Source organism: Thermobia domestica, chromosome 15 (genome assembly GCF_964235325.1).
Source record: "Thermobia domestica chromosome 15, izTheDome1.hap1.1, whole genome shotgun sequence".
Classification (NCBI taxonomy): domain Eukaryota; kingdom Metazoa; phylum Arthropoda; class Insecta; order Zygentoma; family Lepismatidae; genus Thermobia; species Thermobia domestica.
This window is the reverse complement of record NC_137468.1, coordinates 108928906-108944582: the sequence shown is the minus strand read 5'-3', so window position 1 is coordinate 108944582 and position 15677 is coordinate 108928906. Positions and strand designations below refer to the sequence as shown.

At 36.1% G+C, this 15677-nt stretch overlaps 2 protein-coding genes across 2 annotated transcripts in view; both read left to right on the top strand.

The window, feature by feature from the left end:
• Window positions 1-10056, top strand: part of LOC145671196 (116 kDa U5 small nuclear ribonucleoprotein component) — a 102143-nt gene extending 92087 nt beyond the window's left edge. Inside the window, exon 19 of the mRNA XM_081740047.1 lies at window positions 8960-10056. Within this exon, the coding sequence (XP_081596173.1) occupies window positions 8960-9163 (204 nt within the window). The 3' untranslated portion in view covers window positions 9164-10056. The remainder of the gene's footprint in view (window positions 1-8959) is intronic.
• Window positions 10057-13118: 3062 nt separating this feature from the next.
• Window positions 13119-15203, top strand: LOC145671592 (zinc finger MYM-type protein 1-like). The gene has a single exon (XM_081740781.1). It carries the CDS (start codon window positions 13119-13121, stop codon window positions 15201-15203), a length of 2085 nt encoding a protein of 694 aa, XP_081596907.1.
• Window positions 15204-15677: the final 474 nt, after the last annotated feature.

Genomic DNA, 15677 nt, shown 5'->3' with positions numbered 1-15677 from the left:
TCGGGGTTCGTTTCCTCCCACTTTCTTCATTCCACCATTTCATTCATTTCTCATAATCACCGTCTCCTTTAGCCTAGCCGGCATAATCGTGGTACGTAAAACTGAAAGATTTCATTTCATTTATATTATGTAATATCTTCTGAAGTAGTGGTTAGTAATGATGTTTCCAGATATTAATGTATTTATCAGGTTTTCTAAAAAGTATTGAGCCTTTGGAGGTCAAATTTAAAAATACTTTTATGATTATTTGAAAATAACATAATGAAACTACATGTATATCATTTTGTTCGATGACCTTTTTCAAAATTTTCCGGCAACACAGAATTCCGTCGCTGTAGAACTTCTGTGATTTTTATTCAAAAAATTATGACGAGTGGTTTCACAGGCCTCTTTTGAAACTAACTTACCACCATTCAGGGAATTCTACAGGGACCAAAACAAACTATAGTCTGGCAGTGCCAGGTTCGGGCTATACGGTGGATGCATTAAAACCTCCCAGCGGTGTGGGTTTGTCACTGATATACGAAACCCCTTCTGTAGACCGTTTCGGTTGTTTCTTTGGATTGGTAGTCTGCACTTGCGCTATTTGTCGTGTGTACAGGTCTATCGTTCTGTCCGGCAGCAGCAGCTTGTGGTGTACGATACCCTTCCAATTCCACCAAATGCAAGCATAACCTTCTTGGGCGTCAGTGGGGACTTTGTCACCATCTTCTTGCTTCGACCATGATTTTTCTTGCACATTGTTGTAGGTTATCCGTTTTTCATCACTCGTGACTAGGATTGCCAGATTTTGTAAATGAAAAACCGGGACACCAATCTCTGACTAAATATAAGGTCAGGGTTCTTACTTATTTGGTCAGAATCAATTAATCACCTGTCTTCTCCAGGTTAGTATTCTCAATTTTTCCAGTTCATTCTATAACAGTAACACAAATGAAGCCCCCACATGAGATGTATAAAGAAAGGAAAGGTAAGATAAGAAGAGCTGCCTGGCCCTTATTCCGAATTCCGATTTGTCATGTTTAACAGATCCTAAATATTGCGCCAATTACGACACACTCTCCTCATATTTGTGATTGAAGAGACTTTTTTCGTCGTTGCGTCATCACCTGAGTCCGAAACAGTACCCTAAAAGAAACACAAATTTAGCATTTAGCAAGAAAAAGCACATTTGCGCTAAATTCAGAATGATTGACAAAAAAAGTAAATCTCTTTAAAGACTAAACCAGGCTCTCCGAAAGTTCCCCCCCCCCCCCCCTCAAAAAAAAGCGGTATCAAAAATAAATAAGACATACCTTTATGCGTTTAATTGCCACTTGTTGTGCTAGAGTAAATTGTTACGGAATTTTAATCTCAGAATTACTGAAAATTTTATCAGAGAAAGGAAAAAATACACATCCAAAATTATTGAATGGGTGCACAGCAATTTTAGAAACATTTATTACACATGGGAAAGTATATTAGACAACTCAGTATATTAGACAATAAATTCTTTTATTGAAAACTGGAACTTTCCGGTAAACCGGCACGTCTGGCAACCCTACTCGTGACCAACCGCTTTAGATATGGCTCGAGTTCATTACGTTTCAATACAGATTCGCAGATTTAGATCATGTTGCACCCAAATGTCGAGCTTCTTTTTTGCACCCAGTTTTCACTAAAATAATTTAATATTGTTTGGTGATGGATGTTTAGGTCCCTGGCGACATCATTACTGCCTGGTCAACACTGCGAGGATCATCTTCGACAACAAAAATTCCAGAACGAAAGCGATACCATATTTTGATTGTTACTTTTGATAACGTATCTTACCCATAAATAGCAGAAAATTCACGGGCCTGCGCAGAATTGGCGGATTAACTGAAATAAAGTTGTAAAATGTAGCAGAGTTTTACGGAAAGTTCGCTCATCTTTACTGCTCAATACCTTACACCAGATTATAAGAATTCCAACAGTCTTTTCATAACTATTAGCTTCAACAAACTATTAGCTGTCAAATGACGTTAGCCCTGATCCACTGCGTCCCATATACCGTGAAATTTAGAACATTAACGCCATGTAGTGTGCAAAAGACAACTCTTTATAGACAGACTACTTGCTAGTCGGGGAAACTGTTGGGATATATTAAAAACAACGGACTTAAAAAGTCATGAGAGAAAATAAGAGAACGAAACGTAGCAATATAATAGTGTTATTGCAGTTAAGATTCCATACGGAATGTACATCGGCGCAACTCCCGGCTGTTTGTGTGGGGACAGATTGAGTTGAGTTGATTTTGAGTTTAACGTCCCGTTCAGCAGCGAGGCTATATGAGACGTGGACCTACTGATTACCGTGGAATCCGAACCACATGAGCTCCAGCTGGGTGGGGACAGATTGAGAAATACAGACTATATATAGTCTTTCAATGTGATTTAATGATGAAATTATAAATATCAGTACTATGTTTGGTGAAGACTGTTAATGCTAAACACAATGATGAGATAAACAAAACCCTCATTTTGTACATACATTTCGACGACGAAAACGATTTGAATACATACAGGGTGTAACAAAAAGGTACGGCAAAATTTCAGGGGTGGATTCCTTATGGGTAGACAAGCAAAAAAAAAAAAAGTTCATATGACCATATGTCAGGAAATACATCGTTACAGAGTTACGGCCATTGAGCCTTCTGATGCTGTGAAATAGATTCTGATCACCCCTTAAGGGGGCAGACTACTAAATATTTTTCAAAAACTAACAATTTTTCTTTTGCCCGTTTTTCGTAAGTGAAAAGAGATAATGAAATGTAACTTACCACAGTAATAGATATTGTTACTCTATACCCGAAAATATGAATCGGAAGAACTTTCAGTGTTGCCATCCATAGAAATTACAGTGTGACCAGAATTTGAATTACCCAAAAATCTAGGTTAAAACAATGACAAGAAAAATGAACTCAACGGTAATTGATGACTTATCATGCTGTCTGTGTTCCTTGTTAACTACTTTTTAAATAATATTGGTATTTATTTTATAGTAACTTAAATACGTTATTACAAAATAAATACATATATTATTTAAAAAGTAGTTAACAAGGAACACAGACAGCATGATAAGTCATCGATTATTGTTGAGTTCATTTTTCTTGTCGTTGCCTTAACCTAGGTGTTTGGGTAATGGGTGAAAGCAAATAAATCAGGACACTGAAGGGCAAAAACCGTAATGCTTCCACCATAACATGTTATACATCTATAGAAAGAGAATGAAGTGTAGTTACATGTTTTGCAGAATTTGTTGTGAAATTGTTGTGAATCTGCTTCTTTGCAACAGAAAGTGCTTTAATATGCTATTGTGAAATGAAAGGCAAGTGCATCGTTTAGTTATTTTTCCACTGAGCATGTGTGCAATACTTTCACTATTCTTCATAGAAATGTCATCTATGGAATATTACCTTTCAGGCCAAAACGGAAATTATCAGCTCTATGTGGGTAGGTATCGCTAGTAGCAGCGATATCGAGAAGACCCGTATTGTTATGTTACGTACGTCACGGAAAAGGTGGTAAAGTTTATACTGTACAATAAAAAGCGAGTGGATAACTGTCATCCGTCAAATTATTCAAATAGATTCTGCCTTCTAACAGTAGCAATTTACAGCAAACTTTTGTAACATCTGGTTAACCAATAAAGTGCGTGACCAACGAACTAAATGCGTGACGTACGTAACATAACGGTATTCGTTACGTACGTCACGGCGAATAATAATATCTATTGCATATCAAGTATCATGTTAATAGATGTAATCTAATGTAAATTAATTTACATCGTGGGTAAAAGTGGATCTGAAAAGGTGGGGGGATGGTAGGTAGCGGCATGACGCCACGCCGTTCCCTTTGCATATCTTTGCTCATTGTATTTTTTTAGAAGCGGGGGGACGCCGTACATATTTTTTCGAGGTAGGAGGGGAAAGCCCCCCACACTTTTACCCCTGTTTACATCCAAGGTCTGTTGTGTGAACCAAAAGATCCTGAGGAATTGATTGAAGTTTATCAATGGAAGAGAGGCACCCTAGAAACTGTTCATTGTGACTTTCAATCATATGTGACAGAAATGTAGAAACAGTTACTAGTGTATCGGCGTCACACATACAACGTAAGAAGACAAAATCGGGAACTGAGCACCTTCAAAGAAGAAATGAAAAGGGTCTCCATGTGAATGAAGTGGTTCTGCAGACAGACTTCGCAAAAAATTACGCAATTAAGCATCAAAGTTATGGCGGACCACTGGTCAAACGCAGCGATCCTACTGTCACCATTTACACCGCAGAAGCATACTTCAACAATGAAGAGCGAAGTAATGGACTTATATCTGACAAGAAAAAACATGGTACTTTCGAAGTAGCCATCTTCAATGATTTAATCATCAATAACGTTTTGCTGAAATGTTCATTAAAAAAAGTCACTTATGAACAGACGAAGCGAGCCAACATTTTCAGAACCGGAAATCCATGGTCTATCTAATGCTGTTAAATGAAATTATACCAAAAGACTGGCACTTTCACGAAAGTATCACGGAAAGGCAGCACATGATGGAGTTGAAGCAAAGGTGAAAAGGGTAGTTTGGTTCCGTGTTTGTCAAAGAAAAACAGTAGTGAAAGACGCAAATGATTTCCATTCCATCACTGTCAAAAATATCCAGCAAATTGAATGCCTTTTTATATCGCACCAAGACATAGCCAAGTACGACCTTCCGTTTGTTACACACTTCACAGCAATTAAAAGAAATCAAGTCCGCAAGATACGTTGTTCTTATTGAAAGGATAGTTGCTGTGATATATGAGAACACAAGTGCCGATCATGAAAAACTCATACCAATTGCACACTGCCAGGTGAACAGTTGCTCAGCAGCAGTGGGAGTGACATATGTTCAGATCCACATGAATTTCAGGAAAATATTTCGCAAAGTATTAGTGACGAATTGCTTCCCTCCTAAAATGTTGACATCGAGATCGGAAGTTATCTTCCAGTGACGTATGCAGTCGGGCGGACACAAAACACATGCGGGACACGTAACTACAGTTGAAAGTGATGGAACGTACCGAGTAAAATACATGTGTAAAAATGACCAGGGCAAAGACACATTCTTTTTTTTTTTTTTCTTTTTTTTTTTTTTTTTCATTTACGTGTAGACGACTATGATTCTGTGGAACGAAATCACATCCAGAAAGTTCTTCCAAAATCCCGTGAGAAACGAGGTCGCTTCACTTTTGTCCACGAGCACCTGAAAGATTTGAACATTACCAAATAGTACAGTGGTTCTCAAACTTGTTGTTACCGCGACCAACATTAAATATTAAAAAGTACTTTGTGGCCCACCTACTTTTATGGTGGTATTTCAAACCAATTCAATTTTGTAAATCATATTTCTAATTTTTTCATATAAAGGTAACACACAGCTAACACTATTTTCAACACAATGCCCTACCCCGTGACAGATTTTAACTTAGCCATTCTCTTTCCATCTTAACCCAGCATCTCTACTGACTATACAGCAGGGCAGGGTTCTGAGTAACCACTTACTCTTCACCCTATCAACAAACGCTTTCAATTTTCATTTCCTGAATGGCGCTTACTTTACAACATATGTTTCTGCATCAAAATAAAATTTTCACAATTAAAAGGAAAAACTTCTCGCGACCCACCAATGGGTCGCGACCCACACTTTAAGAAACACTGAATTAGTAAAATAACACACTGTATGTTTGTAAGCACATTTTTCTATTTTTCGTACTATGTTGAAAATACATTTTTCTATTTTGTAATCGGCCACTTACATACGACTGTGCGTTATCATCAATTAATGTCAGTAACTTATATTGGTTTATGTTTCTTGTATGGCTTTCCAATCGATCTCTATTCGCATTCTCTAAAGTATTTTTGCCTTTTATTCTCAATGTTTCAATAAGTTTTACGACTTTCAGTTTAGAGTCTTCACTCCCCCACAATTGTTTCTTCTAGTCAAAGTGCACGCTGTTACGTACGTCACGAAACATGTGCGTACGTCACGCTAATTACGATTTTTTTTTGCTAAAATACCGATGCCTCGAAAACCTCGGTTCCAATGCAGAAATAACATAATAGTAGTCAATTATAAACGTTATTTTCTTCGAGCATACACATGCAAAAGCAGAGCAGAATTTACCGTTTTCTTCTCGATGTCTGACTTCCATGCCCATTTCATTGTGCGTACGTCACGTTTTGCATATTCGTGCAATTTTTATTGGTAATTGATAGATGATGTATTTTATACCAATTTAATGCTGAATTTTCCATCTTTCTAATAAAAAAAGAAGTAAAGGGATATCTTTATTATGAAAGCCGCTACACTCGAAGAAAGTAAGAAAAGGAAGTCCACATGTTACGTACGTCACATTGCTTCCACCCTAATTCAAATTCTGGTCACACTAATTTCTATGGATGGCAACACTGGAAGTTCTTCCGGTTCATATTTTCGGGTGTAGAATAACATTATCTATAATTGAGGTAAGGTACATTTCATTATCTCTTTTCATTTACCAAAAACTAACAAAAGAAAAATTGTTAGCTTTTGAAAAACATTTAGTAGTCTGTTCCCTTAATGTGACTCAACTTAAACCTCAATAGCTCAGCCCCTAATTAAGGTAGGAAAAGTTTGGTATCAATGTGTTCCTGAAGGATGAAGCTTTCCGCCGATATGTATTTCATGTATGTGGGAAGGGGTACCACGCCGGACGGGGCAGGAAACTACCTGTTTTTTTTTTGTTTTTTGCATCAGTATTTTGGAGATGGAGCTTGATCGTTCAGAAACACATTGATACCAAAATTACCTTCCTAGCTTAATTAGGGGTGAGCTATTGAGGTTTAAGTTGAGTCACATTAAAGGGTGATCAGAATGTGACTATTTCATACCATCAGGCGGCTCATAGTTCTGTAACGATGCATTTCCTGACATATGGTCATATAAACTTTTTTGTTTGTGTACTCATAAGGAATCCACCCCCGAAATTTTGCCTTACCTTTTTGTTCCACCCCGTATATTAAAAAAAATGCCTACCCAAAACAAAATCAATAAGAAAAAAAGGAAAAAAATATAAAATACAAGTATATATATGTATAGAAAGAATTAATAATAGAAAAATAAAGAAACGACAACAACGACGAAACAGACAAAGAACATAAACAATAGGAATTTAAAAAGAAAATAACTGTCAAAAAGAAATTGGTCCTGCAGAACATACAACAAGAATTTACATCAATGCCGGGCAAGGTAAAAAGTCTGCATCAATATAAAAAAGAAAGTTCCATTAAACAAAGATGGATAGACAGACATTTTTGATTTCATTTGTTTAATCTATATTTTTGAAACTTTACATTATATGCTTTCATGCATGCAATCTTTTATTATATTACTATTTGTTATTTATTAATTATTTTGGCTTAAATGTAAATATGATGTATTGAGGACAGTAGTGTGAACAAAATAGTCGTTTCTATTGCCATCTGGTATCTACATTTCTCCACTACAAACATGGCAAGCGGAATTTCATTCACCCCTGTTGTGTGTAAATAATCTGTGAAATAAAGCCTGCTAAGTCAACATGGCTAAAACTATGCTGCATGTAATGTTTAAATATTGAACAGCGGGAAAAGTGGATCGTAAAGAATTTGTTGTCATTTACAAGCCAGTTATTGTGAGGAAACTGAATCGAAGTACGGTGAGGACGTTGGTGCCTAGAAAATTTTCATGAATCAATCGGAAGAATGAATTTAAGAATGGTCAGCGAGTGTTAAAGAGCGAATTTGTTTGTAAACGTTTATGAATTTCGCTAGGATTTAGTTTTTCCGCTCACTACGCGTTGCATTAGTAAAAAAATAAAACGAAATCTTTAATGTCCCATAGTTATGTCCTTTAAGTTAACGAGACGGATAATGAGAGAGTGAGTGATGGAATGAGAATGAGGGAGAAAACGGGAGAATTTGGGGAAAATCTACAAGTACGATGTTGACCATCACAAATTCAGATAGTCCAGGATCAAACCAGATACTTTCCACACCCAAGGTAAGCATTCTACCACTGAGCAACCGTGAAAGTATAGAAATTACGGATTAATGTGTTATGTATGAGGACGGAAAGTGCTTCGAAATACGAGTAGTTACTAGTGTTGTTTATCTTACGTTTATATGTTTTTGTTAAGGTTTTATGGTAAGTATTTATGGTGGAGTTTTAATGTGTGAAATATGGTTTCAAATCATAGGTTGGAGAAAGAGGAAGACGGGGGAAGAGAAAGTCGGAGGTTTGTGTCCAAGAGTACGATGACAATTTAAATTATATGTAAGCCGTGGAAGCGTGCTACAGTTGAGCGAAAGCCAATCGATTATTATATAAAACGTAGATGATATTAAGAAGTTTGATTATGGTGCAGAAGTGCAAGTCAATAAGTACTGTTCCAAAGTTAGTATGAGGAGAAACTTTTATAATTAAAGTCTGTGTCGTCATACATTATTCTGTAAGAGTCATTGGCTGTTGAATAAAGGCACAGTACTGGTTTCGTAGTTATGAGTGGACTTAGATAAAAATAAAAAGTATTATCTAAATAAAATTATAAAATAGTAACAGTCTTAGTCTCATTGTCATAGCATACTGAATTCCATTTCATAGACTGCTTATACAGAACCAATGGGCAGGATTTTACGAACTTTGTCATGTTCGTAGCGGGATGGTCATAGCTGTCAGACAGTAGTAGGTATCCATTTATGGTCTCTCTTGTTCTCACGTGAGATTGTCTATTGTACTTTTCTGCCTACGCGTATTTATTTTTATTTTTATTTCTTTATTTTTTGGAGCATGCTTATTTTCATTTAGTGAGTGTCATACTTCGAGTGAATCAATCCAATATAAATTTGTATGTTTGAAAAGAATGAATCTTTTCTCGTTACAGATAGTACCTGGTGATCCTTTGGATAAAAGTATTATTATTCGGCCTTTGGAACCACAACCAGCAACACATCTTGCAAGAGAATTTATGATTAAGACGCGGCGAAGGAAAGGTCTTAGTGAGGATGTGTCTATCAACAAGTTCTTCGATGATCCTATGTTGCTAGAATTGGCAAGACAAGATGTCATGCTCAACTACCCTCTCTAAAGGAAACGATTGATATGAAAATTGATCGTTGACTTATTACATGTAATGTTAAATTACTGCCATGCTAGATAATGGATTAATGTGTGACATGGGACCAACTGGAAACTGAAGAACTATGAGTGACATTAGTGTGAACTGTGTGTGTGTGTGTGTGTGTGTGTGTATGCATTTTCGTTTCATCACGTTCTTTCATCTAGATGATCCTCTTTTATTTGTGGAGAAATTGTTCACATTGTTTGCGTGTTTTTTATTAAACATCTTGGCTTAGATCCAGAACAGATTGGGTGTAATGGTATTTTAGGCAACTAAAGAGCAAATACTTACTGAATTTATTGGATTAATTGAGTGAAAGTCATCTGTTATAGACCACAGAGGACTACAATGCGAATTGTAAAATTCGAGTGTCACCGTAATTTTCCTTCTTTCTTTCTAATACAGCTTGCTGTAGGATATTTGTTTTTGTTCGTTTCACACTCAGTTACGTTCTGTAGAAATTCAGGTAGGAGAAACTTTCGATATCATTTACATACTAATGGATTCTGAAACAGAAACATTTTCCTTCTGTTTCTTAACGGATTGGATTCGTATTACGAATAAAGTTTTATTTTATTCGTTATTGTAATGTGAATTTTAAGATTTGCAAACGCGAGTAAGATTGAAAGATGTATTATGATGGAACAATTATAATTTTTGTATGAGTGTATGAGGTGCAGAGTTCTGTTAATAATTGCGCTCGAGTTGTGTTTCTAAAGAATGAGTGACATTATGTGGTAGTTAATGTACGATATCAGTTGTTTATCCAGATGTACAGAGAAACATCTTTCTAGTAAAAGAATTGTAAATCTATGGCACATCGTTGTATAGTATATTACAACTTGTATTAATTGAAGTAATTAACTTTTTTTTTTCATCATTCGTTAATCTTCTGAAGAAATGGATAATTAAGTTAACTTGTAGAAACAGGAAATGGTTTGTTAACTTGTTCAGTTTATGAATTCAGAATTTCATTATTGTCAAATTTATCATCAACATCTGTTAAACGATTCTAATTCATTGAACATCTCAAAAGTAAACCATATGCGATATACTATTAGAGTTTGTGAAAGGTATCACAGCACAGGTACACTCATGTCCAAAATTATTGTCGCATGTCTATAAATATGTTGTTGTAGGAATATAATTTGATAACGAATTCGCCCGGAATATCTTATAATGTTAGTATGTGTATAATCGGGAAAGACATGTATGTGGCAAATTTCATGTCAAAAGAGCAGTAAATAAGAACAATAAAACGAAAAATAAAACTTTCTAACCCATTTAGCAACATTTTGTTTTACTCACTCTAATTTTCGTATTTATTATTCTTTTCCTATGAAATTTACCACAAATACACATTTCCCGATTATACACATAATATCTGTATTAAAAGTACCCTGCAAAATCATTATCAAATTATATTCTTACAAGTAGACAGTTATAGATATGCGACAATCATTTTGGACATGAGTGTACATGAAAAATTGAACATACGATGCTTCTCATAATTTATGTTAAGGTTACCTTCAATCAACTTAAAACACACCTTTGGCGTGGTAGACCCGGGTTCGATTCCCGGCGGGAGCTCTTGTAGTTCGGATCCCAGGTTAACCTTCAGGTCCACGTCTCGTATAGTCTCGGTGCTGGAAGGGACGTCGAACTGAAAATCCAATCCAACCGGTAATTAAGAAGACAGTTGGGAGAAGGGGATTATATGGTCGTGTTCTGTTCATACTAGCTGTGACCAGTTGAGGTCACAGTTGAGAATGCTCCAAGAGTATTGCCAGAACGAACTTAAAAAGAATAGGGAGATGGACCGGGAAGGATAACTGTGATTGTACCTACATGTAGAAGTAAATCTTTATATCCGCATCTTGTGTTTTTCGCAAGAAATCACAAAATATCATATCTCTATGACTTACTGTTCTCGAGATATGGTTCCTTAAATCTCCCGAAATCGGGACTATTTTTGGCCAATATCTCGGAAACTATAAGAGTGACGCGAAAAACTCCATCACTTTCTCAGATAGTTTTTGATGCTCTATTGAATGGAGGGCTCGCAAATAACAGACACACAGACATGGAGAATTCAGTACGACTTTTTAAGTTCGTTGACCATGACCATGCAAGAGCTATATATTAATAAAAACTTGTGTTACAATTCCAGAAATTTTTCATTATCTTCATACTATTGTCTTGATCAGATTTTATTATTCTTAAATCATGTGGTCGTGACAAATACTAAAAACATGTTTCACAGAAATTTGATTCAAGATTCAGTGTAGAAAACCTGATAATCTTGATATGTTCTATACATATGAAAGTACTAATAAAATGACACTTTTGAATAAGTTAGTAGACCGTTTTTAGATCACTGAAAGAAAAAAAAAAAAAAAAACAAAAACAAGTGATAAAACAAAGGAATTCCATTACAAACTTACGAAAATGAAATTAATACTCCCTTAATAAATAAATAAGCCCTTGGGCATCTACTGTGGTTTTACCACATGGACCAACTGTTCAAACTCTGAATCTACTGAATGTAATCAGCTAAGAAAATGTTCTGAAACAATATTTCTTTCAAGAGAACTAATGGTATGCCATTTATAATACGAAAATTTGCATGAAGTATAGGTCAGCCAATCGTAACCGAATGGGGACAATGTCAATGAAAATATTGAGACCACACTAGATTTCAAACGTGTCGCAGATGGATCATGTCATGTCATGTCACGTCAACAAGGGATTCCATCGTCTTATTTTTATTTACACTTTCTTACATTATCAAAGAAGAAGAAAAGGAAAAAAGAAGGAAGTATGTGAATATGCAGGAGGTTATGATGATCAAAGGTGTAAGTTTTATGTATTGATGTATGGAGGGTGGATGAGCAATCAGAAACACGTGAAATATTGGATAGCATTAATAGTACAAGTGTTATAACCTAATTGTGTGAAGAAATAAGTACCTGACAGCAATAACGACCCTACTTTCTTTCGTGGCTTTATGGTTAGCGGGAAACTAGATTCGATTCCTATTGAGAGCTGAAGAGGTCATATGTTTCAGATCCCAAATCTCATATAGCCTCGGTGCTGAAAGGGACACTAAACTTCAAGTTAACCAACCTACTTTCGCTACAAATGTATTTCTGGTGACGAGTCTGACAATGATACTTTCTAGTGTAAGTTGAGAAAAATTCACTTGAGTCAAGCTTATGGAGACTTATGGGAACCAAAAGTGACTTGCTTGTTTTGTATTAGTCATTTTCAACAACAATAATACATAGAATTTATATATAAAGATAAAAAGAAAGAAAACTGGAAGAGAGGAAAACGAGTCTCATGATTTGGTGTTGTAAAATTCAGTGACGTGTTCTTAATATACGCAAGGTAAGCACTGCTTACCTTTAAATTATAAATTAAAATCTAAAGTAATCATTACTACTCTATTTGCTATAAATATTATTTCATTTATCGAAAGCTTTGTATTGTTGTACGTTGCCATATGAAACGCTCTCGCTTGCTTCTATTTCTCATCTTCTAGCTGCACTGCAGGGTCATTTACGGCAAGGCTAGCAGAAATCGTCCGGTGGATCGGATGCGATCGTGTTAGCTCGGTTCCTTTCGTGAAGAAAAGCAATCTTCTTAGTTGCGGAACCTGGCTGCATATTCAGCTTAATCGTAAACCGCGTTTTAAACAAAAATTGTGGCTTTTAGTGGTTAATTCTTATAGTTGTATGTATAATATTAAGTGCGTAATACTTAGTGCATAGTACATTTTTGTATATAAGTGTTAGTTCCAGTGCATCTATTCAATTATTATTGCTGTACGTTTTATAAGGGAGACTTGCTCGCGAGTTGTACTCAAAGGTAAGCAATCCAAGAAGTTGCGTTCGCTAGTGGTTCGGCAGGGAGAATGAACATGGATCTCTCTCCTAAATGCAGTGGTGTAGACGGAGAACAGAAGTGCGTGATTTGTGATATATTGGTGAAGAGTTTTGCTTCGCGGAACTTTGAAGAAAAGAAAAACATTATTACGGCCGGCAGACTGACGCCCGACATTAATATAACTACTGCTTCAAAAACATGTGTAAGAAAATTTAATATTCAACTTTTTGAAAGCAACGAATGGCTGACCGCTTGCCCAGAAAAACGAAAGCTCTATTGTTGGTGTTGTCTTCTTTTTTCAAAAGAGAAAAGTGTGTGGTCAAGTTGTGGTTACAGTGATATGGGAAACGTTCACAAGGCCATAAAAAAGCATAGTTTAACTCAAAATCATCTTCAGGCCATAATAAATGAGAAAACATTTGGAAAAGCAAGAATAGAGTACATGTTGGATTCTCAGAAGAAAGTGAGGGACTCTCAGCACAACGAACTTGTAAGAAGAAACAGAGGAATAATGAAACGCCTTATTGACATCGTATGTTTCTTAGGTAAACAAGAACTGGCTTTCAGGGGACATGATGAATCATCTGATTCTAGTAACAGAGGAAATTATGTCGAGCTTGTGAAGTTGTTGTGTCAGTATGATGAGAAGCTGAGAACATTCGTAGAAAATGGAACAGTATTCACTGGATTGTCAAATATTATACAAAATGATTTAATTGAATCAATCAGTAATGTTATGATGACACATATTAAAAAAGAAATCCAAGAAACAAAGTTTATAGCTATATCTGTAGACGAAACTACAGACGTCGCTAGTTTGGCTCAGCTTTCTGTAGTCGTGAGATACGTTACAGTAGAAGGGGAAATTCACGAAAGGTTTCTTAGATTTTTAAATATTTCTGAGAATAGGACAGCTGAAGCCTTGTACAATATTGTGAGTGACCTCATGAAAGAATATAACTGTGGAGAAAAGTTGGTCGCGCAAAGTTATGATGGTGCAGCTGTGATGGCGAGTCATTTAAATGGTCTACAAGCTAGAGTAAAACAGACATATCCACAGGCTTTGTTTGTTCACTGTTTGGCTCATAGATTGAATCTAGTTCTCTCTCAGGCAGCATCTCAAGTTAGAGAGTGTCGGATATTTTTCTTAACTCTTAATGGAATTGCTGCATTTTTCTCTACATCTACAAAGAGAACCCACGCTCTAGATGTAGAGATACAAAAGAGACTCCCTCGTGTTTCACAGACACGTTGGAATTACAATTCTCGTCTTGTTCAAACGATCTATGAGCACAAGAAAGAACTTATGGACCTTTTCGAAATTATTTCCAGCTCCAAAGAGAATTGGGGTCAAGAGTGTTTTACAGCAGCTCGGGGAATTTTAAGTACAATGGGTGACTTCAACTTCATATTTCTCTTAGAAGTATTTGCCTGTATTTTCCCGGTTACGGATACCCTTTATGATATCTTGCAGACTAAAGCTTCTGACATTGGTTATTGTGTAGATAAAGTCAAGGAATTCGAAAGAGTCCTGCAAAACAAGAGAGAAGTATTTGAGGAATTTTGGACTAAAATACGTGAAGTCCAAGAACCACCAACAAAACGCCAAAAGAGCCCCGGTAGTGTGGATTGCAAAACGCAATATAAACGTCTGTATTGTGAAATATTCGACGTAACATTACAGCAACTGAGAGAAAGATTCAGTAATTTGGAGTCCCTGCATTTTCTGGAGTTACTCAATGCGAAGAACTTCCAAAAATACACAACATGTTTTCCAGAAATAGCGCTTCAGTCTTTGAGAGAAACATATGCTGCTGTTTTTGACTTCAGTGCTTTAAGATCACAACTAATTGTGACATATTTGTCGGAAGACATGCATCACAAATCGGTCAATGATCTTCTGCGTTTCGTCAAAACCAATGAGCTGGAGAAGGCATATAGTGAAGTGACAAAGTTATGTGAATTAATTTTAACAATTCCAGCAAGTAATGCGTCAGTGGAACGAAGTTTTTCAAAATTGAAAAACATTAAGAACTATGCACGCAATACGCAAGGGCAGGAAAGACTTACAAATCTATCTCTGATAGCATTGGAGAAGGAACTGTTAACATCCCTATAACAGCATCAAGAATTTTACGACAGTGTCATAGAAGACTTCGCAAAAACAGAGAGGAGGATTCAACTACACTTCAAATAAAAGAGGTAAGAATTTTATCTTTACTTGTATTTGCGTGCTTCATATTTATTTCTTCCATTTTATCTCTTACTAGCTGTTGTGCTCAGGGACGTACACAGAGGGTGGATTCGGGGGTCCGGGCACCCCGAAATTCCGACTTTTCTGTAAATTTAGTCTAATTTTGGGAGTGATTTTACAAAAAGGTGATTTTAATTTATCTTCAAACTTTGGTCCCCTCCCAACAAAAATTCTGCGTATGTGCCTGGTTGTGTCCAATCTTTCGGCCTTCTGTACACTGTAGGATGAAACCATGCTTAATTAATAGCTCTAATTCTTTACTTGTCCTAATAATAAACAGTAAAAGCACATTCATATTCAGAATCATTATTATCCATTTTCAAATAATTAAGTTGAAAC

Bases quoted from the DNA above. Each gene is read 5' to 3' on its own strand.
- LOC145671592 (XM_081740781.1), top strand. From the start codon at position 13,119: ATGGATCTCTCTCCTAAATGCAGTGGTGTAGACGGAGAACAGAAGTGC.